Source organism: Diplodia seriata, assembly GCF_021436955.1.
Source record: "Diplodia seriata strain FDS-637 chromosome Unknown scaffold_1, whole genome shotgun sequence".
NCBI classification, from domain to species: Eukaryota; Fungi; Ascomycota; class Dothideomycetes; order Botryosphaeriales; family Botryosphaeriaceae; genus Diplodia; species Diplodia seriata.
This window is the reverse complement of record NW_027117308.1, coordinates 1760471-1784269: the sequence shown is the minus strand read 5'-3', so window position 1 is coordinate 1784269 and position 23799 is coordinate 1760471. Positions and strand designations below refer to the sequence as shown.

Below are 23799 nucleotides of genomic sequence, written 5' to 3'. Positions count from 1 at the left end.
AAGCTACGCTGCCCAGCATCGCTCTTGCTTTATCTCCGCTACGAATACCATGCATCTATACAGAAGAGTTGTCGGGAAAGCTAGTGAAGTTTTGGTGCCCTTGAGGCCAGGAAGGAATGTACCAGGGCGGCATTCGGATATCGCCATACTTACTCTTCATATGGCTACAAGATTAGCCTCTGAAATCTACAAACTTGCATCAGGCGTGGTAATGTGTCGTGGAAACAACAGTGTTTTGAGCCATACCAGTGCCAACCGTGAGACAGCCCATACATGCAAACGCCATCCAAAGATCTTCAGCAATAAATATTAGTCTACAATTCTTTTGATCATTTCGTCATCATCTTTTTTAACCTTTACAAATACACACAAGCATCCTACTCAGCCATAAAACCACCCCCTCACACTGGCCTCCCCACCTTCGCTCTCTCCTCCTTCCATTCCTCCAGCACCTCCCCCGGGCACTTCACGTGCATCCACACCTCACTCCACGCCCCTTTCTCCTCCTCCGCTTCACCTTCACCTTCACCCTCCCTCATCCTCCCCTTCTGCCTCTTCACCTTCCTCACCAACTTCGGCAACACCCTGCTCCTAAACTCATGCGGCACCTTCAGCCTGCCGCCAATCCACTTCTCGTCCGGCCTCCGCACATCCGGCACCTCGTCCTCAACGGGCGCCTCCAAGACCCTCACCCCGCCATCGCCCTCCGTCGTTGTCTTCTTCGCGCCGAGCATGCGCCGAATGAGGCCGTTCGTGTGCGCGGCGGGCAGCACGCCCAGCAGGAACTCGAGGCTGGCGTCGATGTTGAGGTCCATGGCGCGGCGCGGGTTGGCCGTCTGCTTGAGGAGAAGAGAGCACGTGCCCGGGTAGAGCAGCGAGAAGTCCGATTGCGAGACGTGGACGGTGCCGCGGAGGGTGAGCAGCCAAGCCGGGCAGGGATGCGGTGCGGATAAGGCGGAGGTCGTGAGGGACGCCGCGGTGCTGAAGTTGCTGGGCCAATACATGAAGGCTTCGGAGTTGATGCCGAGGAGGGGACAGGAGACGGCATTGCCGTTGTCGGTGGAGGGCGGCGTGGTTAGAGTTGTGCTGCTGGTGTTTATGCTGGAGGAAGTGGTGTTCCATGACTCGGTGTTGCTGGACTCGGAACGCTGTTGTTCGTGTTGCTGCTGCTGCTTGTCTTTCTCCCGCTCGACGTCTTCATCGCTGCCGCTGGTGCCGGCACCAGCACCGCATCGTCCCACACCGTCGTCACCGGACGCGGGTAGCACAGCGGCTCCCCAGATGTCGTACATGATACCCTGCCCGACCCAATCGAACCTCTCCCTCTGCTGCTCTCTCAGCGTCTCCACCGTTGTCGCCGCGCCAAACGAATGTCCCACCATCGTCACATCCCTCAAGTGAAACCTCTCTTTCCAGCTCGCCCAATCCACACCCTCCAAGCCACGCGAGCTGGCGCCGATGTACCCCTTAGTACGCAGGTTTGCCGCCGCGACGCGGTCACCGGCGCCGCGCTGGATCTCGCGCAGCACGCCGTATGCCTCTTCTATCTCGGCGAGGCGGAGCGCGATCTGCGCCGCCCGCAGCTCGCGGTCGACGCCCTTCTCCGCATGTGGTGACGTGTCGATCGGGTTGTTCTTTGGGAAGATGTAATCGATGCGGTCGTAGCCCTCAGCGCACTGCTTGCGCGTGTGGTCGACGATGCACTCGCAGGCTTCCTGGCGGAAAGACATGACGCGGTCTAAGCCGGGGCTCTCTGGCGACGCAGAGCCATCATCGTCATCATGCTCTTTCTGCTCCTTTTGTCCTCCACACGAGCGTCGCCGCTGCTCGTCGAAAAGCGCGTTTGCGGTCGCTGGCGCTGTGGCCTTGATGCACGGCTCCTTGTGTGGGTGGTTGACGTACGTCCGCGGCCCGCTCCCATCTCTATGCTCCAGGGCACACACCACGAAGCCGTAGCTGGCGAATTCGCCGCACACGCTTGAGTAAGCGGTGCGGTTGCCGCCCAGGCCGTGGCTGAAGACCAGCAGCGGGAACTTGGGCATTTTCCGCCGCTCCCACGCCCCCTCGTCCCATTCCTCATCCCAAGCGCCCTCGTCGTCATCTTCCTCGTTGATTCGGCCATTTTCGTCGCCATCATGGCCTACCAGCGACGCAGCTCGCGCATCCTCCACCACAAACGGCGGTGGTAGCGGGCCCTCTTCTTGCCCCTGCTGCCGCGAGCTCGCATTGTCGGCAAAGGGCGGCCAATGCGTGGCCAGCGGCGCGTTGCGCCAGGCGGGCAGCTTGGTGAACATGGTCGTGGCGCCGAACCAAGAGACGGCAGTGCTCTCACCTATGCCGGCAAAGCGACCGTAGCCACGGGCGACTTGGCGCCTAGGGCGTGTCAGCCATGTCGGTCGTGACCATTTCTTGCGACCGTCCGGGGGGTTTCCCCGTGTCGAAGTCGGCGTGGTCGGGTAGTATAGAGTGAAGAGGACGGTCTCAAGGCGGAGGAGGTGCTGTCCTTTGCGCTTGATATGTGAGAAGTTGGAGGGGCGTTTTGCCGGCAGTTCCATGTCCATGGTGCCGACCTAGGGAGGAGAATTAGTGAGTGTTGACTTGGCCAGGGCTTACACTAATTCTCTTACGCTGTATGGCCCTGTATATTTGGGGAGAGAGCTGTGCAGGAAGCCAATCTTCTCGCGCAACGTGTTGGGCGGCCGCGCCTTAGGCTTCTTCGCATTGGGAACCTTGCCGCTGGAGGGAAGCGCTCCAGCGCCGCTGCCACGATGGTGGTGGTCGTCGCCATGGCGCGGCCGGCCAGAGATGCGACCGGGGACGGAGATGGTCGAGCTTCTTCTTTTTGGAGACATGCTTGCGTTTCCGTAGGGTGGACGGGGTGGTGGGGCGGAGCGGGTAACGGGAGCGTCAAGTTGACGGGCCCAAAAGGCAGGAAGCAGGATCAGGGAAAGGGAAGTGGGCAGTTGCCCAATTTGGCTATGCGTGAAACAGCAAGAGTGGCAGACAGGGGAGGATGTGCTGGCTTCGAACAATGAAAAGCGTCGCACGCGGGTGGCGGAAGAGGGCGGCTTCGCAGCGGTCGGCCGACATGCGCCATGACGGAGATGCGAGCGGGAGACTAGCGTTGGCTTCGGTGGGCGCCGAACGGGGCGTGGAGGTTGAAGAACGGCCGAAGTGAGGTCTAGGTGTCTGCGCTGCAAGTGTAGAATGAGAGAGGATCGCTATTTGCTGGAATGGCGGTGTTGGCGCGCGGCTCCTACGTCACTGGTACATACGCCTGCTCCACCCAAAGATCGACGGCGGGCCGGGGCACTGCTCAGCCCCAAAGCTTGTGCTTGTGTTCACTATCTCCACCACATCCTCCTGGAGTTCCGATGCGATCCACGATCGGATACCCTTGCACGGTTCGATGCAATGATTCTTGCGTTTCCAACCGCTATTCTGCAGTCATGTGCTTCTGGAAGCCGATCAACCTGTGTAACGCGGGGATGAAGTGGTGGCCCTGCCAGGATTTTCCCAGCATCGTTTCACCTACCATCAAGGTGCATTTGTCGCAACCCATTTAACATCTGTAACCTCCCACCTCAAAAACTCTCTCACACGTGCCGTTGCCTCCAGCATTTGACTTAAATGTCAATGGGTATTACTAATACAAACTATCCGCGCAAACTCGTTCATCATTAGGAGGTCCAAATTCACGTTAACGTTCAGTATCTCGTCAACGCCGGGCTTCCAGCGCACGGCGGCGCCGAGAACCTGGTCTGTACAAACACCTTCTGCATCCCGTCCTCTTTCGCCTCGAACTTCTTGTACACCTTGGCCAGGTCTGCAACATCCACTCGGTGCGATACCATGTCCAAGGGGTGGATTTTGTCCTCTTGGATCATCTGAAGCAACTTCTCCCAGTAGAGGTGAACAGGCGCTTGACCGTTGCCGATCAGCCGGATACCGCGCTCCATCAAGGCTCCAATATTGAAGTGGTTCGTCTATCAACCATCGTTAGTGTCAATCGCTCAAATACTGGAACTCGGAGACTTACGAAGCCGACGTAGACGCCGGTGATGCCGCAGCGGCCAAAGTTCCTGACGCTGGTGATCATCTCGTTGACAATCTCGCTTGTGTCCGTCTCCATCCCGAGCATCATTTCGAAGTAGTGTGCCCATCCCTTCGCGTACTCGCCGGCAACGCACTCGAGCGCAACATCAGGACCACGACCATCGACCATCTCCTTCAGTTTACTGGTCACGCTCTCTCCTTTGCCCAGTTTCGAGTAATCGAGAGTCTCCACCTTGGGGTACTTCTGCTTCAGGAAATCGAGGCGCCAGTTGGCATCGATGACAATGACGCGCTTTGCTCCCTGGATAAACGAGAATTCAACGCACATCTGCCCGATCGGACCAGCGCCCCAGATGGCAACTACATCACCCTCGTAGACGGCCGTGTCAACGACGCAGTTCCAGGATGTGGCGAGAACGTCCGACAAGTACAGGCCCTTCTCATCCGGGACATCGTCGGGAAGCTTCAGGAGGTTGACGTCGCCGTACGGAACGCGAACATACTCGGCCTGCCCGCCAGCGAAGCCGCCGGTGAAGTGGCTGTAGCCGAACATGCCGGCGGTCCGGCCGCCGTACATGGCATTCTCGAGGGTGTTGGAATTTGTCTTCTCGCACTGCGAGGAAAGCTTGTTCTTGCAGAAGTAGCACTACAAGCGCTGTGGTCAGGATTGAGGAGGTCAAAGTGGAGTATTGGAAAACAACTCACATCACCGCAAGCAATCTGGAATGAGGCAACAACCCTCTGGCCCTTGGTCAATCCCTTGACCCCCGCACCCATCTCGTCGACGATACCGCAGAACTCGTGACCCAGGATGTCGCCCTTCTTGAGCTCGACAATAGTGCCATGGAGCAGATGCAGGTCGCTGCCGCAGACTGTGCTGCCGGTCACCTTGAGGATGACATCGCGGGGTTCGAGAACCTTGGGCTTTGGTACCTCGACAACCTCGACCGTGTTCTTTCCCATCCACGCCAGCGCCTTCATCTTATCGCTCGAGTCGGCCCATTCACTGTTGTCGGCGGGATTGGTGACATCCTGAGCGGTAGTGGCATTGTTGTCGTGGCCGATTGCCTGCTCGACCTTCCATGCTGCCTGGGACATGGCCATTTTGCTGCAGATTTACCGAAGGAGTTGTCGGCGTTGTTGGAGGTGAATAATGTAAGGCGGAGAATGCAGATCTAAAAGACTTCAAAGGCAGAGGGGTTCCTTTGTACAAAACCACGTTATGTGGAGGGGCAGCTCCATATGCAGCCGTCATCAGAATGACATAACGGCAGGGTCAGGGCGGCGCTGGCAGCGAAAGAGCAGCAACGTCATGAACCGCGCGAACGGGAAGCCGATGGGATGCAACGAAAATATCGCATTCAGCCAATTCGATGGTAGACGGCTCTTACCCGGCCGCGGAGCATATGTGATCTTGATAATTGGCTCCACTGCGCAAACAATGACAGCAGCAGTTGACAGCGACGGGAGCCGCGCCGCCATTTCTCCTGCCGCGAGGGGCTCACTGACGTCATATCCATCGCATTCTCGGTTAGCGTATCGTTCTTCCGCCTTCTCCATCCGCATCCAACCGTACCTCGAACTGCGAGTCTGGACCTCTGCCTGGCCAGCGTCTCTCCCAAACGTGCCCTGCGAATGATGTCGTACCGAAGCCCAATCAGCCGTTCACAAACAACTCCCGCGTTCCAGCAAGCAGCCTCCGATCAGCCCCGCTTTCCGCAGATCACTAATGTTCACTATTTCCGCCGTTGAGATCCACCTGATTACTAACCCCGGCCATGTCTCCTTCGCGTTTGCCAATTTAGGTGTTACTTCTCCGCTTGTTCACCATTTCCGCCTCCACCTTGAGCTCAGACCTTGGACTTCACGTCATTTTCCCCGCGCTTCAACAAGCCTGCGTCATTCACGATGCGCACTTCCACATGAAACGTTTCAGTCTTGTCGTAGTCCTCTTGCGGAGCTTTGCGAACAAATAAGAACTAAGAGAGAAACAACGCCATTTCGTGGCCTATAGTTTTCATTGCTGAACATTCTGACCATGTGAGCAAAAGATACGGAACGCCATTGAGCTGGCTACCGAAAATCATAGTGTTGAATCCTGATTTAATATGGCCGTCCCTCTTCCATTTTCGTAATTCTCGCCTGCGTCAGGTTTCGGGCCGCTTATATACTTCCTTCTCGAGCTTCCATTTGGCCGAAGGTACTGAACCATTGATTCAATCTGATCAAAAGGCGGCATGATGCCGGTTTTGCACTCCCGCAAAGAAGTTCGAGGGAAGACGAGTAGATGAAATGCTGCAATCCGTTTGAAGCAGCCTGTATCTAGAGGCAGCAGAGTAGAAAGGGCCCCACATCCCCTGTGGCGTGGTCTGCCTGACGTGCACGGATCCGAGTAGGGTCGTGATGGATTCCTTCACAACACTCGTCACAACTTTATTTTGACGACGAAAACGAAACTCCGGCCCGAATCGAGGACACTTTGAAGTATTCATATATAAGCGGCGCTATAATTGCCAGATATAGAACGTTGTTGACCACCAGGGAGCGCGGTGTCAACATTTTACAATCCGAGTATCCCCGTTGGCTTAGACGTGTTCGGTCAGCCCGCTGTCAGGTGCCTTCTTCGTAGAGATAAAAAACAGCCAATAGCCTTCGTTGAAGGCGTCAGACAGTTTTGCTGTTGCTTCTGTAGGAAGACCATATGCCGCGCGGCATGCTTGCTGTCCTCTTCTCTAAAAAGTACGTCCTACAGAAACGAACCGGCATTGCAAGCCGTACGCATTTCTCAGCTTATATTGAACCGGGAGTCACCTATCATCGGTTTCTACGAGTCGAAACAGCCAGCTCACTCTGTGTGGCTCATTCCAATTGAGAGCTGCCGGGTTGTTCCCTACTGTTCTTCAATTTGAACCGTCTCCATCATTGTATCATACTACGTTGCATCATCCACACGAATGGCTGCATCTCATTATCTAAACCTGCAGAGGAGCTCGGCTTCATACCGGGACGCCTCCAAACCGGGAAGGATGTCCTGAAGTATGCTGCGACGGCGACAACCCACGCGCACCACCATACATCTTGAGAGTCGAGTACCCGGCATTGGGGGAAATAGTGGCGTTGCCGAGCTCTCTTCATCACAGGGAAGGGGTGCTTTGCGGTTCGAGAGACGTTCACCTCAACGCTTCCTTTTATACAGGCTGTGAAGTGACATCACACCAAGGCACCCGTGCGCCGGGGGTCTCGCGGCAGGGGAAGGAGCGGAGCAGTGGCGCCTGCGGGCGGCGACGATGACGCGCAGTCATTTGACGTATGCGATGTGGCTATTGGCGCGAACGCGTGGCGGTATTGAGACGCACGCACGCGCGCGTACCGTGCCGCGGATTCACTGGGCTGAAAGGAGGGAGTGAAGTAGGGTTCTGAAGGATGTCAGATATTCTTCTATTGGCAATTCGCAGTACATCCCATCCAAGTGCTCATCTTATTCCTCTGGTATGCTTAGCATGCACCTCGTGCAGCAGAGCGGTCAGGTATGTGGGGGAAAGGAGGTCATGATGGGAATTGGAAGGTGCTGAAGGTGGACACCAAGTGGCGGTGCTGGCGGTCAGCATATACGAGAAGTGCTGTTGAGCAGCAATGGAGATGATAACAATCCTCATCCTTCAAGCAGAGCTGGTCATGAAACAATACAGGCATCCTCATGGAAGTGAGAAGTGAAGGAGAAGTGAGTTACTCGACATGTTGTACGTGAAGGAGCTTGCGGTTTGCGGTTGCCTTGCGGTGGACATTTGCTTTGCATGTGCTTTGCGCGTTTTGTTGACTCAAGTCCAAGTCAATCCTAACCTTATTCGGATGAAGTGCCTCAGGCCAGAGGGTGACTTTGCAGTAGTCGTACACGGTACAGGTGCTGCCGTGCAGTGGACCATAGCCATGTATAGCAGCCATCAAGAACACAGAGGGAGAAGAGACGAAGAATCAGGGGTGTAGTGATGGGACCGGCAGTTTCTGACGGTCCCCCGCAATAATGCAGCCTAAAAGATAAGCCCTGAGTCTATTGACATTATTTCCTGTTGTATGGGCGGCAATAAGAACCAAGAAGGATTACAGTTGACAAGGAAGCTAGCTCTTCGATGGTTTAGGCTTCTGGCTACTCCTGACTTCACCTAAAGCGGGAGGCTGGCCTCGTTCGTTTGCCAGTTTGGGCGCAGGCGCCGCTTCGTACAAATGGCGCGGGAAAGCTTAGCTCTTCCGTGGCAGAACCAGAACCACGCCACTATTGCAAGGCCACTACATGCAGCGCTACACATGGTAGACTCTTGCTTCGATCCGTGGGCAGACGTGGAAGCGGAGTTGGGCGAAGCGGCAAATGTGGGGTAGTTGAGGTAGAGTGTAAAATCATGATCAGAGCTGACAACATGACTGATGGGCAGAGCAGCGTCTTGGCAAGCGTGCGTGCGGCATCGCCTCCCCGATCCCGGTGCCCCTGTGCACGAATGCTGACTCGAGGACTCTGGGATTTGAAAAAAGCTTCTCGAAACCACAACAATGCAAGTTAGCCATGGGGCAAAGTCGCCAAGGCAGACGAGCAGCGGACCCACGAGAAACACGAAGATTCAATGAGAAGTGCCGATCTTGTTCCTGGCGGCGGTGGTCGATAGAGGCGCGGAAGCGGCGAAGGATGCTGGTGTAGCAGAAAAGCAAGCAAGACCCACTGATCGATCCACAGACGCTACCCCAGGTGGTGACATGAGTAGTGGTGTTGGGCGACGACGGCGCAGACGACGGGAGCGAAAGCTTGTGAGGAGATGGGGGCCACGGGAGCCTGGCCGGCGAGCAGCAGCACCGGTCATAGCTCCGCTCATAGCTCCGCTTCGTCTTCGCGCCACGTGAGCGCACAGACAGGCACTGCTGCAGGCGACATGAGCGTTGCAGCCCTGAACCCTGTCCTGCCCAAAACATGCATGCTCGCCGGCCTGCTCCCCACCTGCCTCAAATCGCAGGCCGTTTCGTCGTCTCTAGCCTCCGCCATGCGCCGCCTAATCCGCTCCCGCGCCCTTGCGCTAAAGCCCGGCTGTCATTTGAGGAAGCGAACGTTTCTCGACCCACGATCGTTCTTTGGCGAGCTAGCGAGATCCTGCAGTGCCGCGGTGCGGGCAGTGATCGTCGCAATCCCACGCCTCGACGCGTGACGCAGCGCCGCGCACGCAAGAGGCCCTCGCCCGACGACTCGTCCGCTCGGCAGTTGCTGACGCCCTCCTGCGGGCGCCCGGCTGGGCGGCGTGCTGATTGGCAGCGACTGAGCGCTGCAGAACCGACGAGAGGGTTAAGCTTATTGTCCACCACGTGTGGCAGGTCATGTTCCTGGCCGGCGAGCTTCAGGCCGCCGGCTGTGCGCGTCCAGGGTCCACGCACTACGGTGTGCGGACTGCGCGCTGCAGAGCGACGTTGCCACTCACGCAGCGCGCGGTGCTAGCGGTCATATTGGGCAGCTGGGCGTGGCTCCGAGGGTCGGAAATACAGTGCTCAAGCGATCGGCCGAAGGTGCAGCCTCAAAGGACACCGTCTCACCATGGTTAGCTCGCGCCTAAGTAGCCACCGCGCCGGTCGAGCTCCCCTGCAGCGCGGCTGCCAACAACTGTCACCCCGACGATCCTGCCTTGCCGACCAACTTGTCTCTCCACACTGCGCCCCCTCTGCCTTCCGCGAATACGCGGCCCCTAGCATGGCAGGGCCCAAGCAGCAGAGATTCCAGACTAACTCCCGCACATACCCGTCCGTCGCCACCAATCCGGCAAAAGATCAGTGCAGGGTTGCTCGCCCGGGGCCCTGGGTGCGTCGGTCATGGCTCCGGACACAGCTAGCCCAGAAAACTCGTCGGGCCTCTGCGTCCTGCATTACCGCCTTCGGCACTTGCTCGCCTCCCCCTCTGGCTGCTCTGGGTGCTGTGCTCCTCAGCCCGCTGGAGCCACCGCGAAGAACAAGCTCAGACTGGACAATCTGCGCAGCTCCCCGGCCCGCCCACGCGTTCCCGTCCGGCAGGGTACTCCTGCGGATCTTTCAAGCCACTCGGAGTGTCCAATCTGTACTTTATCGCCGTCCGTCCCTGACTGCCTGCTTCCCGATCCTTTCGCCTTGCACTCACGACCGCCTCTTGATCTGAGTGACCCGCCGCTCCTCCCATGAACCACATTGCTGGGTTGTGACACAACCGCCTCTTTCACCTCTGCCATTCCTTTCCTTTCCGCACCCATCCGCAACCATGGCTGGCGAAAACCGCGGCCCGGAGCTGTTTGCCGTGACCGTCGTCATGGTCGTCATGGCCTTCATCTCCACCGTACTCCGATGCTATGTACGACTGGGCATGGTCAAGGCATGGGGCATCGACGATTGGTTCATGTTGGCTGCAACCGTATGTCTGAACAGCAGAAAAGCGCCCAAGACACTGACACTGACGAACCTCACCAGCTCACGCACATCATGTTTGCAACATGTGTGATAGGCGGCATCCACTACGGAACGGGTCGCCACATGGCCGAACTGGATCCTCATGACTCGGAGAAAGCTATGCGGGTAAGGCCCTACCATCCGCCTGTTCTCCCGAACCCTACTGACTCAGTCATCCAGTACTGGTGGCTCTGCTACATCGCATACTGTCTTACCATGATTTCCGCCAAAATCAGCATCGGCTACTTCCTGCTCCGCCTGACTGTCCACCGCATCCACGTCTGGATCATCTGGGGTGTCATGTCTCTAACCGTCCTGACCGGTGCCGTCTTCTTCTTCGTCACCCTCTTCCAATGTAACCCGGTCTCCTACTTCTGGACCCAAACCGTCGGCGCCCCGGGCACCTGTATCCCCGTCGAGGTCATCATGGCCTTGACCTACCTCTACGGCACCATTTCGGCCATTTGCGACTTCACTTTTGGTATTCTGCCCATCTTCCTGATCTGGAACCTCAACATGAGGAAGAGTATCAAGGTTGCTCTCGTTCCTATCTTGAGTATGGCGTGCATGTAAGTCCACAAACTGCATCCTCCCACCTCAATGGGATTCTCCAGACGACTAACATATCTGCTCCAGTGCTTCATCCGCCGTCATCGTCCGCATGGCCTACGTTCAGGACTTCAAGGACCCAGATTTCCTCTGTAAGCACACGCGTTTCGGCCCATTTCCCACCTCAAACACTAACCACCCACCAGTCGCCACCGTCGACATCGCCATCTGGTCCGACACGGAACAAGGCCTCGCCATCACCGCCGGCTCGCTCGCCACCCTGCGCCCACTCTTCCGCCTGCTCACGTCCAAGTTCGGATCCTACGGCGCGACCGGCGCGGGCGGCACGCCGAACCCGTCGGGGCACATGAAGACGCCCGGCGCCAGCGCCAGCCACAAGAACCAAACCGTCTGGCCCAGCGACAACAAGTCGCGCGGGCGCAGCAACTCGCAAGGCGGGCCCTGGAGCCTGCTGCGCACGGAGAACGGCGACGAGTTCGAGCTCGTCACCAAGATCACCAAGACGAGCGCGGACGACGGCAGCCCGAGCCCGCCCGGCTCGGCGGAGGGGATCAAGGGCGGCATCGTGCGGGAGACGGAGGTCACGAGGGTGGTGGAGGAGAGGGCGCTGGGCACCATCGCAGAGGATGGGTCGGGCGGAAAGAGGAAGAGCTGGTGGCGGAGAAGCGGCCAACCACAAAGGAAAAGTAGCGACACGGACGACAGCGACAGCCAGAAAAAGCTGAATGCGGTGGTGAGGGAGAGGAGAGATCCCGGGGATTATGTGTAACGGCTACCCCCCACTCTGGCGGGGTGTGAGCTGTTTTCCTTCCTTTGATACGTTTTTCGGAAGCGGCGGTGGGCGATCGGGGAGTGCATATGGCTTGCATCTTGTGTGCTTGTTGTTTTCACCACGAGCAATGGCGTTGTTTGGAGAAGGGTGGGTCTTCTGATACCTTTGAAGTGCTGGGAAAATTAGCACTCGGCGGTATACCTCACACTATTATTATTTATTATTTCTTGTTGTCTCAAAGTCTTCACTTTCTAACTTCTCTGTACGCTATTTTCTGACTGGACACGATGTCGCAGTGGCATTGTAATATATGCATGAGACGAGGAATCAGATGAAACAATGTGCTCATACAATGCAAGCCAGCTCAATTGCACAGATCTCTGTTTCCCTGTGGATGCTTCCAAGGATACCACAATCGTGCTTGATTCCAGCAGAAACTTCACTTGTCGCCCACGCTATCCCCACGCTCCCTGACAACCAACCCAATGAGCGTATAGAAAGAAAATGCCTTCCTGTATATGACTATAAGTTCCCCATGGAAACTGTGGCGGCGTTCTGAACGTTTGTCGAGTGCTTGCAAGCCGTTGCCACGCCATGTCGATCTTTGTGGCGGTTTGCGAGAACGCAGGAGGCACGATCGGAGAGGCCGTCGATCGGTGATAGCTTCATCACAACCCTGCAACCATTTGTCGGCTCGAGAACCAGCAGCGGATCCAGGGCTCCGCTCGCGACAGCCTGCTATCGGTTGCCTTCGCTCTTCTGTTCTACGCCCTGATGAGCCTGTCAGTCTAACAGGTGCGCCGAGGCACAAGGACCATGGCGCAATGTCACGTCCAGTCTTGGAGCCGCAGTATAAGGCGCGAGCGTTCCTCCACGATGTCAGCTTTCCGGCATCGCCCCACGCCTCTCACTTACATATTGGCGATTTCCTTATCCTTGGAACATACATGTCGCAATCCTCATGCCTAGATAATGCCTCATTGTTGGTCTGTTCGGCTCCCTTTCGGCTCGAGGCTGGCTGCGGCGGTACACAGCATGCAGGCATGCGTCACTGCACGCCGCCTCCAGATCCGCGTCCTACAGGATCACATCTCGCACGGTCAATCGCGAACGCAATGCCCTAGTTGTTGTTATCTAACGAGAGACCGAAACGTTTGGAAACCATGCGCCACTCGGCCTTGTATCGTATGGCTCCGCGAGGTGAGGCGGACGTAACGGCGGGCATGTCGTGGAACTTTACGAGTGGGAGCGAGCGGCGAATGGCTGTAGTAGGATGGCATCCGAGGACGAGGCGCGTGGGAAGACAGGACAAGATGCGGGCGACGAGCAAGTTTGACGACGCGGCCGGCGCTGCTGCCGGCGATGTTGAAGTGGGCTGCTTTGCCTGGGCGGACGGGTGCCTTGCTCGAGCGACTACAGACAACGGCAGCCAATGCGACAGATCAGCGGTGCGCGGCGCGGGTGGCGATATGTGTGTGTTTGTGTGTACCTACAGGTGCGCGCTGCTACTCACCCGGCCAGGAGAAGCTGGGTGAAGCCCTCGGTGCAAGACGAGCGAGAGCGCGACCCAGCTTACTTCCTTCAGCCTCGCGCCAGTCTTCTCGTGATATCTTCTGCTTGGTCGTGATCATGACGGGCGGACGGGCGGACGGCTGAGCCGTGGCGGGGCGGTTTACTGGGACTGCAGCGCGTGACGCGTGGCTCGAGGTGAAGTGGATGATGGTGTCGGCGGGTTAAGCAGGTGAAGCAAACAAAAGACAAAGAGTTAAAACACAAACATCGAGACAAAAGGTTCGGTTCGGAAAAAAAAAACACTTTCTTAAATTAAGCTAATATCTCGCTGCTTTCTGTCCGCCGAGTGAGTGCGTAAGAGCCCGGGGTCTTTGTGAGCATGAGCTGCCCGGTTTGCCATAAGGCGAACGCAGAGCAATGATTCTGGGACCGGCCTCGGGGGCATGCGGGAGGCTAATGGGCAGAGCCAGAGCCAAGCGCGCTTGATTGAAGCCAGGTCCAGTGTTAGATCAGTGAGTAATGAAGAGAAAGGAAGAAGAAGAGAGGAGCGAGGAAGATGGGCCGCAGTTTTATGGGCGCCGCCTATGCGCGCTAAGCCTACTTCGGACGGCGCAGTTGATCGGGGCAGACCTGTGCGGCACATGACAACCATAAGGTAATGTCTCACTTTCTTGGTCGACAGGCCAACCAGGTGATTATCTCAACGAAGAAACGAATGCATTACATAGGGATCTTAGCGACTCACACCTCGAGTTCAATCTCAATCATAACGTCATGACCATTCCTCCTCCCACTTTTTCTTCCTCTCTTCACCTCTCCCACTCGCTTCCTTCCCTCACCAACTCAACGTCCAATCGTTGTCCCATGCACCCCCGGCGACCACCTCCTCTAGTCCCGTCACCTTCAACACCCCATTCGCCCCATCCCAACTCCTCTTCCCCTCTGCGACACTCTTCTCATTGACCATGACAGCCTTCGGCTCACTACCAACACCCAACACCGTCACATTTGCCAGCGTATTTCCATCCCTATACGCCCCCTTCCCACTAACAACCAACTTGTTCCCGCCTGCCGGTACGACAAAGTCCACGTTGCGCGTGGCATTCGGCCTCACGCTTTCACCGTCGTCGACATACAATGAACCGCTAGCCGTGCCGTTCGCGCCGAGCGCGACGAGCAGCGCCCACGGTGTCTTTCTCGCCTCGCGCGTGGTGAGTCGTGGCTCCTGCATCGGCAACACACTACCTCCGCGGACGAAGACATTAATGTGTCCCAGTGGGGCATCGAGCGTCTTATTCTCGCCAGGCTTCGCGTCGATCACCTTTTGGGTGTACCAATCATACCATTTCTCGCCGCGCGCGATGCCGGGGAAAACGCCGCGGACGGTGGTGACATTGGGGGAGAGGACTGGAGTGACGAGAATTGAAGGCCCCAGGAGGAACTGGTTATCGAGGTTCGCGAGGGAGGGGTCGTTGGGGAACTCCCAGGCGAGGGCACGCATGACGGTCGAGCCGGTGGTGTGGGCGGCGTGGAAGAGGGTGTACATATAGGGAAGGAGGGCGTATCGGATCGCCATGGCTTTCTTGGAGGCATCGATGACGGAGGACCAAACATAGGGCTCTTGTGGCTTGGCGGCCAGCGTGTTGTGGTTCCTGTAGAAGGGGAAGAAAGCGGACAGCTGCATCCAGCGGTTGCACAATTCCTCGCCGGCATTGTTAGCGAAGCCGCACGTGTCGACGCCGAACATGGGGATTCCAAAGAGGCCGAACGACAAGGCTTGCGGTATGCTGAAATACATGTACGCCCACTTGGAGTAGCTGAGGCTTAAGGTTAGTAATTGCTCAGCTGAGACACTTCACATTGCTTACTTGTCACCACCCCAGTGTCCAGCCCACTTCCCGGATCCAGCAAAGGTCGAGCGACCAATGATAAAGGGCCTCTTCCCCGGGAACACATCGAGGAGGCCGTGGTACGTCGCGTTCAAAATTCCATATCCGAATAAATTGTGTACGTCGTACTCCTGAACGCCATTGAAGTGCGTAGCATTAGGCGAGACGGCATGGACAGCCAAGTCGCCCTGTGCGTTGTCGATCACGTATGGAGGATAATTGATGTTCCTTACGCCAGGTGTAGGAGTGGTCCGCAGGTAGCTGGTCGAAGCAGAACTGGAAGCAGTCGAAGCCGTGGCCGCAGCCTGACTGGAAGAAGCAGCGGAGGCAGAAGCAGCCTCCGTTGCATTTGTGATTTCAAACCCTTCGGGATAGCCATAGTCGATGTTTCCAGGCTCCCCGGGAAGAGCAAACGGCGGGTGAACCGGGTTAAGCGAGAGATTACCGGAACCGCAAGAGCCGACGCAGAAGGACGAGACTTCGGACATATCGATCCAGATTCCATCGAAAGCAACTTCTTTGTGCCACCTGACCAGCTCGTCGGACCACCAGGGGACGCTGGTGTTGACCAGCCAATCGGGGAAGACGGTGTAGCCGGGCCATACAGCACCAATGTACTCGCTACCGTCGGGGTTTTTGAGGAAAACGCCAGACTCGTTGCCGCGAGTGTACGGGTCGTATGCGTCAGTCTTGTTGTCCGGGTTCGGGATGTACACTGCGCTGTCCACAATGGGGATGAAGTGCCTCCCACCGTCATGCAAGCGTTTCAAGACTTCGACGCCTTCCTCGAGCGGGAAGGTGTTCGGATCAGTAGTGAAGTCTCTATATTCCTTCATGTAGTCGATGTCCAGCCAGATGTTCTCAAGCGGGATTTCAAACTTGATGAAGTTGTTGACGACCTCCTCAAATTGAGACCAATTGGCGTAGCCCCAGCGGCACTGGTGGTATCCGAGCGTGTAGTATTGCTGCATCGCCGGAAGACCGATGGCGCCGTACTGGTACTGCTTTGTGACTTCCGGCTGGGTTGGGCCATCGAAGAAGAAGAGGTCGATACTGCCACCAAGAGTACGCCAGGTCACGTTCTCCGGCCTCATCAGGATCTCTTGGCCGTGGGCATTCCGCAAGAACACACCGTGGGAATAGGAGACGTAGGACGAGTTGGAGGTTGCTGCACTGCTATTGGCCATGTAGGTCAGATTTCCAGTAACCGGGTCAACCTCAAAGTAGCGTGTGTCTAAGTAGAACGGATGGGTCCCATAGAGGTTCTCGTCGATGGTATCGCCTACATCAGCATTGTAGATGGTGGCCGTGAAGTTTGTGCCGAGCCGCAGACCATGGATATGTTCTCCGAGACCGTAAATGTTGTATTCCTTGGGCATTGAGGTGACAAATTCGATGAACTGGTCCTCGTAAACGAGCACACTTCCTTCGGTGTTGAAGACGACATCGCCAGTCGAGCGCCGGGTAACGTTGAAGGAGAAGGTGGGATCATTGGTCCAAGCAACCTCGAAGTCATTGTCCTTCGCAGTTGAATTGGCATCAAACTCAACAGCTGGGCGCGGGACCAGCTCCTCGGGAAGTATGTACCACGAGGAATTCATGGCATCGATGTTGGCAGGGCTGATGTTGATGGAAAGACGATCCGCATTTTGGTATTGAACGGTGAGATTCAGCGTGTCGACATCGGTACCGTAGACATTGCAGGCCTTTCCACCCAAGTTGAGGGTTGCTGAAAAGCCATTGGCACCGCGCTTGACGTCGGACGCCTTGTACCCAGGGCATACGCTCTGGGCATCGACGGCCTCGGGATCAACGATGTTGGCGATGAGGGGCTGGCCCACATCAGCGCTTTCCGGGACAGTGAACTTCGGACTGTATGTGACGGTGGTGCTGGAAATGGTTGCCGTGGCCACGGTCTCGGTTGAAGTGGGAGTGGCGGAGGCGGACAGTCCGTCTCCTCCGGCAGAAGAGCTGAAGCTCGATTGTGCCTGAGCCAGGCTCGCAGCGGTCAGCACCGAGTATAGCCATGCTTGACGGCCGGGTAGCGGCAAGGGTGCCATTGTGAAGTGAAGAATAGAGGAAGCCTCTCGATGGAAGAGGGGAAATGAGAGCGTGCAGGATCAGAATAAAGACGGGGCTCGACGAGGCTAATATATACACAGTGGCGGCGGAAATTGAGCTCAACGCCAAGTAGTAGGGTAGGGTGATGTAGCACAGGGGGCAGGGGCCAGGCCACGCTGTTGGGTGGTAGTGGGTGCTCCCCGCTTCGACAAACCCCGCGGCGATGACGATGGCGGACCAAGGCACAGGATGGAGCTGAATACGCGAGGGACGGATCAGGTAGAGTAAGGTAAGCACTACCCGAATTGGGAGGCGACCTGGGTGAGGCTCCACTGGGAAGCGACGACAAGTGACAGGGACGGACAGGCAATGGCACGACACTCACCAGCCGCAGTGGAGAAAAAGCTTCTTCCCAACACCACAGGGCCCACAACGCCAAATCGTGGATCGACATGGCGGCCGGCGTGGCAACGACGAGCTTGGCTTCCAGGAGGATGGTGACAGCGTCGGCGGCCGACTTTGGTCAAATGAGAGAGGGGTGGCAGCCACGCTCAGTAGGAACCCACGGAGGCAGTGGCGATGCGGCGTCTTCTGCTGTAGAGTGGGTGCAGCTTGGATCCTTGGATGCGGGGTCGGGTTGCCCGCAAGCAGAGCCTGCAGGCTGCAGCCCGCTCAAGCTCCGCGCCTCACCACGCCACCGATCAGGCCAAGCGCCCCTAAGCTAACCTCGCTCCCGCCGAAAATTCCCTCTTCCTTCTAGCGCGACCACCGCCGCGACTCTGGCTGCTGGACGTCTCGACTCGGCACGTGCCAGGCGCGCTGAGCAGGGTACATACAAGGGATATCCGAGACGGCCTCGAAGCAAAGTGCAAGAAGACCGACCAGGCCTGGTGAACCATGGCGCCGCGAAATGGTCTCCGCAGTCGTCGTGTCACCGGTTGAGGCGCACGGCAGGCGGCGTAAGTAGAGCTGGGGAAATGCAACCCTCGCATGCTAATCGATCCAGCCGAGACCGGCGCTGGCGCTTCTGATTGGCCTGTTGTCGGCCCGCGGGTTGACCGACTCGTCCTCACATGAGCTAACACCAGACAACCACGACATTGATCCCACAAAAGAGAGCCCACTCGTAATTAACCTAGCTATTTCCAATTCTCCACCCTTCCCTCCCACACTAGTTACCTCTTATGCCCCGCCTCTTCCTGTCTGCGGAATTTAAAATGTGGAGCAGTGAAATCTGACGACAGTGAAGAGAAGAATACAGGTGCAGATGGAAGCGGCGGTGCGGAAGTCAAGCCGACCCAAGAGAACCACCGCGCGGTGGCCGTCTCTCCTTTTGTGTTTTTTCTTTTCCACTTTGCCCACGCCCCCCCATGAACTCCGTCGGCCCCAAGTTCCCACCAGCCCGCCGACCACCGCCAGATATTAAAAAGAGATTCAGAAGATCCTGTTGTCTGATCCGGCCCTCACGCGTGCGCGTCTCTTGATCCGAACGAGAAAGGAAATGGTTTTGAACTTACGGCAAAGGCTACGAGACATGCCGAATGGGATATTATTGAACACGAAACTTAGGACGTCGGTGTGTGTGTCGGTGTCGAAAAGCTCCAACTGAAAGGGGGTACTAAAGAACATGGACAGCCGGAGCACGCAGATGCCAGGCTCGCAAACCCCTTGAACGCCTCCGGATGCAAGCAAGCAACCAGGGAATACAACTCTGTGAGAAAGCCATGACAGTGCTGGAAATAGGAAAAAAAGAAAATGAAAAAGTCGTGTTGTGACATGAAATCAAAAGAGAAGCAACGGAAAACTGTTTACCCCCGCCATGTGCACGATCCCAACCTCCCTGAATACGCAAAACTGCCCGTGGAACATACGCAGCCAGCCACCGGTACCAATGCCGCTCTCTTCCCTTGGCTGACGCAGCTTTGATTTGGCTTGGCACTTGCCTGTCCAAACCGGTGCCCTCAAGCACGCAACGAGAAGGCCCAAAGCGCGAAAGCCTCCATGTCTATGGTTTCTGAATGGTAGAGCGCTCCAACACTCTTGTTTTCTTGCGCTGCTCAACCACCTCTGGCCTTGCCGCGGCGACGGAAGAGATCCATGACCCTGCGCGCCGCGCCCGAGCTACCAGCGTGCTTCTGGTTGTCTTCGTACGCATCTGCAAACCGACGGTTCTTCTGGAGCACGCGAGCCCGGCCTTCGCGTGGTTCTGACACGGCCTCCGCACTGTCGTACGCCGCGTTCTGCGAACGGTATGGCAGCGATTGCGGTCCTTGAGACGACGAAAGGTCCGATTCGTTGCCATGGTAGTAGTTGCCCTGCTCCGAATTCGACGGGTATTGCCGGATGCCATTGTCTTCGTACTGATACGCCGGCTGGGGTTGGAATTGCGTCTGGTCCGCCGGTGCTGACGTCGGCCCGCGTCCAGACATTTGACTCCTACGCTTCTGGCGTACATCAGTGGTCTCGCCAGTGCGACGGCGGTCAAGATCGTCGTAGGCGACAGGGATCGTGTTGCCAGTGCTTTGGCTAGGCGCAGGGCTTTCACCGCGTCCGAACGCCATTTGTGGCCGGGAGGGTGCCCGTTGACGCGACCCCATCGACTCCTTGTTTCCACCAGTGAAGCTCTTCATCGAGAATGAGGCGGGTAGCAAGGAGAACCTGCGCGAGGACCTGTCCCCTGGGCGACCGCCCTCACTGGTCTTGCGGCTGAAGCTTAGAGAAGGACGACGAGAGGACTCGGTGGACTTCCTGTTGGCAGCACTGTCTGCGCTGTTCATCGAGTTGTTCATGCTAACAGGGGGGTAGGATTTCTGAGGCTTTGAGCTTCCGCCGAACAGCGATGTCCTGAAGATCTTCTCCCCAATGCCTCCCACGGTGTTAGACCGCTTGTGGCTACTACGCTGCGTGTGCTGTGCTTCTGGGTGCGGCTGGTAGCCACCAGACGGCATCCTCTGGGTCGATGGCTGTCCCATGGTGGGATCTTGGTCCTGCGGCATCGGCGCGGAAATGACGTACTGCTTGCCCTTTGGCTGCGAGAAACGGCCTTGGGCATTAGTAGCGGCGACTGTAGCCGCAACAGGCTGGCCGTAAGAGTTTCCGCGCGAGGGAAGCCTCGATGATCCACCCAAGGTGCCACCAGTGGATGGTCTTGCCGAAGAAGTGACGGGGGCATTTCCAAACGGCGAGTCGGAAACAACGCGGGGTCCTTCGCGAGTCTGACGCGCGGCGACTGGCACCTGTTGTGCAGACCCTGCCGAGGGGCGACGTTGCCTGGTAGTTGACGACGCGTACCCATCGGAAGATGGCACCTCCACTGGACCATGGTCTCTAGAGCGAGAGCGCTGGGCGCCACCTTGGGACAGGGGCACCGTGGGACCCGCGGTAACCGTCTCTCCGCCCCTTTGGGTCTGTGTATGAGGTGCAACGTATTCGACCTGCACCGTTCTGCGCTTCGCGTCCCGCCTGCCCTGCTTGTCCGGTGACTCGGTTTGGTCGATGTGGCCGTGCTTTTGGGTCAGACCACCAACGGCAGCAACAGACGTATGTTGCTTGCTGGCTTCGCGAACCGACGCACTGCGAGCCAGCTGGGGAACTTCGTACGGATCCTCTGTTACGAAGGTTAGCATGTCTCGGACGATGCCTCGTGTGTCGAGGCATCGAGAACATGGGCGGAGTCCCGAGCATGCGTGCAAAGATCTTACCTGGCGGAACGGTTGTGTTGGCAATGTCACTCGACGTTGTAGTGCTGCTGGTGATGAATCCAACAACATGCGCATATTCGCTCAACCAACTATGCCGGGCAACCTCGAACAGGTCGGCTCGTTTACGTGGATCAGGGACGAGGATGCGTTTCAGAAGGTCGCGGGCGTGCGGAGTGACGTATTCGGGGAAGGTGAGGGGTGTGGAGACGATATACTTGTAAAGAAGGTTGATGTTGTCACCTTCGGGGTTGGCTGGATCATCGTCAAATGGAAGGTATCCGGCCAGCATAGCGTACTGTGATTCGGTATGTGTTAGCGCTTGACCATTAATGGCTGCCTGGAAGTTCCCCTCCCACTTACCAGAATGACGCCACAACTCCAGACGTCAACTTTTCTGCCGGTATATAACGAGTCGCTCACGACCAACTCTGGTGCAGCGTAACACGGACTTCCGCAGCTCGTCTGCATCAGATCTCCCCGGCGATGTCCACTGTCGCCGACAATCTCCAGCCCCGCCTTCTTCACGAACTCCTTGTTTCCAAGGTTATACTCGATCTCGTCCCCAAGCTCATCGATGGGATCGAACGTGTTGGCGAAACCGAAATCAGTAATGATGATGTTCTTGTTCCGGTCGAGAAGAAGGTTCTCAAGCTTCAAGTCACGGTGCACGATACCTTTCTTGTGCAGGTAGCCTACGCCAGAAACCAGCTGGGCAAACAGGCGGCGCGCCGAATTGTCTTTGAGATACCTGTGGTTCAGGATGTAGTCGAAGAGCTCACCGCCGGACGCATACTCCAGGATAATGCCGATGTGTCGTTCTGTCTCGACCATCTCGTGTAGGCGAACGATGTTAGGGTGCTGGAGTCCACGCAGGATGGAGATCTCGCGGTAGATCTTGGGGAGGCGGCTGGGGTTGGAGCCCAGGACTTCTCTCCGGATGAGCTTGATAGCAACCTGGACTCCGCCGTCCTTCTTCCAACCCATCTTCACCTTGCCGAACTCTCCCTCACCCAAGGTCTGGCCAAGGATGTACTCGCCAAATTTGGTTTCCCTCCGCTTTTCTCTGGAGTGGTCCTGCCGGCTCTTTCCAGCACCCCGGCCGCCATCGTCAACACCATCGTTTCCCACAAGGCCCAGCCCGGTGATTGGCGTAATGTCGGCGCCAGTTGGGCCGGACCGCGTGTCCGCCATACGGGCTTGCTCGCGGGCAATGTCCTCTTGGGGATCCGCGACGACCAGGCGGTTAATGACCGTGCTCTCTTCCCGGGGCAGGCTGGATCCCATCGGCGGGGTGCCAACGGCGGTGGCAGAGCGGCTGTGGGTCGGCGTCTGCTTTGTCCGAGACGACGACGAGGGGCTGTTCTGGTAGGGTTGCTGCTCGCGGGACGGCTGGCGTCGGCGCTGGGCGGCGTTTGCAGCGGCGCTGGCAGGATCTTCCCTCATATTCTGCGAGGCGGTGCGGGACGACGGCGGGCGTTCATCTGTAGATCTTTGACTGTAGTACGGGTCTTGTACGGGCTGGGCGGAGGTGCGATGGGTCGACGAAGTGCGAGGCGGCGGCACAGGGCCTTGGTGAGCATTGTACGGGGACGAAGCGATGACCGGCGACGGCTGGGTGGACGACGACGCGGGCTGCGCGCGCGGGGTTGTCATGTCGGAGGTGTTGGAGGCGGACGGCGAGTAATGTTGCGATTGTTGCGGTGTGGAGGGCTCGCCATTCCCACCCGGGCGCGCGGACTTGTTCCTCGGCGAGCTCTGCGCCGGGGCAGGCTGCTGGTAGTACTGGTCGCGGCCGTGAGGCGGCTGCTGGTACTGCCCGCGGCTGGAAATGGTGGGACCGGTCTGCTGCACCGCGGCCGAAGACATCGTGCTGCTGCGCCGGCTCGGCGATCAGGGTTCAGCGATGCGCTGGCTCTGGGGCTGGCACACGCTGCACGGGGTGCGGAGGCTCGGCGGGCGCGGTCGGGCTGCGGGCGCTGTTTGCAGGCTCGGCTGAGGGGCTCAGAAGAGCGGTCGGTGGTGGTGCAAGGTCAAGGAGGGACTGCGGCTACCGGGCGGGCCTTCACATGGGGCGGTCGACGCGATGCAGCTTTGGGACGAGCTGTCTGTCTGCTGCCCTTGGGGTGCCTTAGCGAGTGGAGCTTGGCTGCGCGCGGTGATTGGCAGAGTGAAGCTGCGGGCAGAGGGCAGGCTGGCGGGCAAGAGCGCGCAGCTGCAACTGGCAGCAGAGCGAAAGTGGTGGTGGAGAGTCGCTGGCGGAGCGGCACCTGGCAGGTAGGCTCGTCTCTTGCGTGCGGGCTGGCTGCGCGACGCACGCTTAATCTCCCTGTTTCCAGCGTCGCGCGCGAGGCCCTTTCCTCGGGCTACTAGCATATCGCTTCAGGGGGGCGCTGCCGGCGCACAGGACGCTGCCAGCCAGACGCCCGCTCGACTCGGCTTGACATCAGCAATCTGCGACGCCTGTGGCTGCGCCGGGGATGTCCTGGCCGCGACGAGATTGCCATGCCGGCGATCGCGATACCCGCGCCTGCCCTCGACGCAGCCAGAGCACGCGTCCGCCAGCACTGCTCGCGAGCCTGCGCGCGTCTGAAAAGCAGCACCCGGCGGCCTGGGATAAGTCGTTTCACAGCCGCGCGCGCCTGCTGCCGTGCTAGGCGAGAGCCCGCCGCAGGAAGCTGGCCCCAGGCCCGCGCTCGCCCTCTTCTTCTTGCTCTGCACAAAGAGTGAGGGTCCGCAGTGCACCTTCCACATCCGCGCGCCGTGTCTTCCATGTCGTGCCTGCAGCGAGCGGGCGGCA

The 23799-nt window shown here is 57.9% G+C and overlaps 4 protein-coding genes across 4 annotated transcripts; 1 reads left to right on the top strand and 3 right to left on the bottom strand.

The window, feature by feature from the left end:
* Positions 1-401: 401 nt before the first annotated feature.
* SLS55_000524 (uncharacterized protein) lies at positions 402-5160 on the bottom strand (the record flags this gene model as incomplete). Its single annotated transcript, XM_066772035.1, has 5 exons — positions 402-2570; positions 2628-2736; positions 3772-3986; positions 4040-4702; positions 4762-5160. 5 exons carry the CDS (start codon positions 5158-5160, stop codon positions 402-404), a joined length of 3555 nt encoding a protein of 1184 aa, XP_066637314.1.
* A 5152-nt stretch (positions 5161-10312) lies between these two features.
* On the top strand, positions 10313-11836 carry SLS55_000523 (uncharacterized protein; the record flags this gene model as incomplete). The annotated part of the gene is made up of 5 exons (XM_066772034.1): positions 10313-10462; positions 10519-10623; positions 10678-11066; positions 11134-11198; positions 11253-11836. 5 exons carry the CDS (start codon positions 10313-10315, stop codon positions 11834-11836), a joined length of 1293 nt encoding a protein of 430 aa, XP_066637313.1.
* Positions 11837-14186: 2350 nt separating this feature from the next.
* SLS55_000522 (uncharacterized protein) lies at positions 14187-17268 on the bottom strand (the record flags this gene model as incomplete). The annotated part of the gene is made up of 3 exons (XM_066772033.1): positions 14187-15168; positions 15220-17072; positions 17188-17268. 3 exons carry the CDS (start codon positions 17266-17268, stop codon positions 14187-14189), a joined length of 2916 nt encoding a protein of 971 aa, XP_066637312.1.
* Positions 17269-19358: 2090 nt separating this feature from the next.
* Positions 19359-22868, bottom strand: SLS55_000521 (uncharacterized protein; the record flags this gene model as incomplete). The annotated part of the gene is made up of 3 exons (XM_066772032.1): positions 19359-20908; positions 21003-21254; positions 21494-22868. The coding sequence occupies 3 exons, from the start codon at positions 22866-22868 to the stop codon at positions 19359-19361; spliced, it is 3177 nt and encodes a 1058-aa protein (XP_066637311.1).
* Positions 22869-23799: the final 931 nt, after the last annotated feature.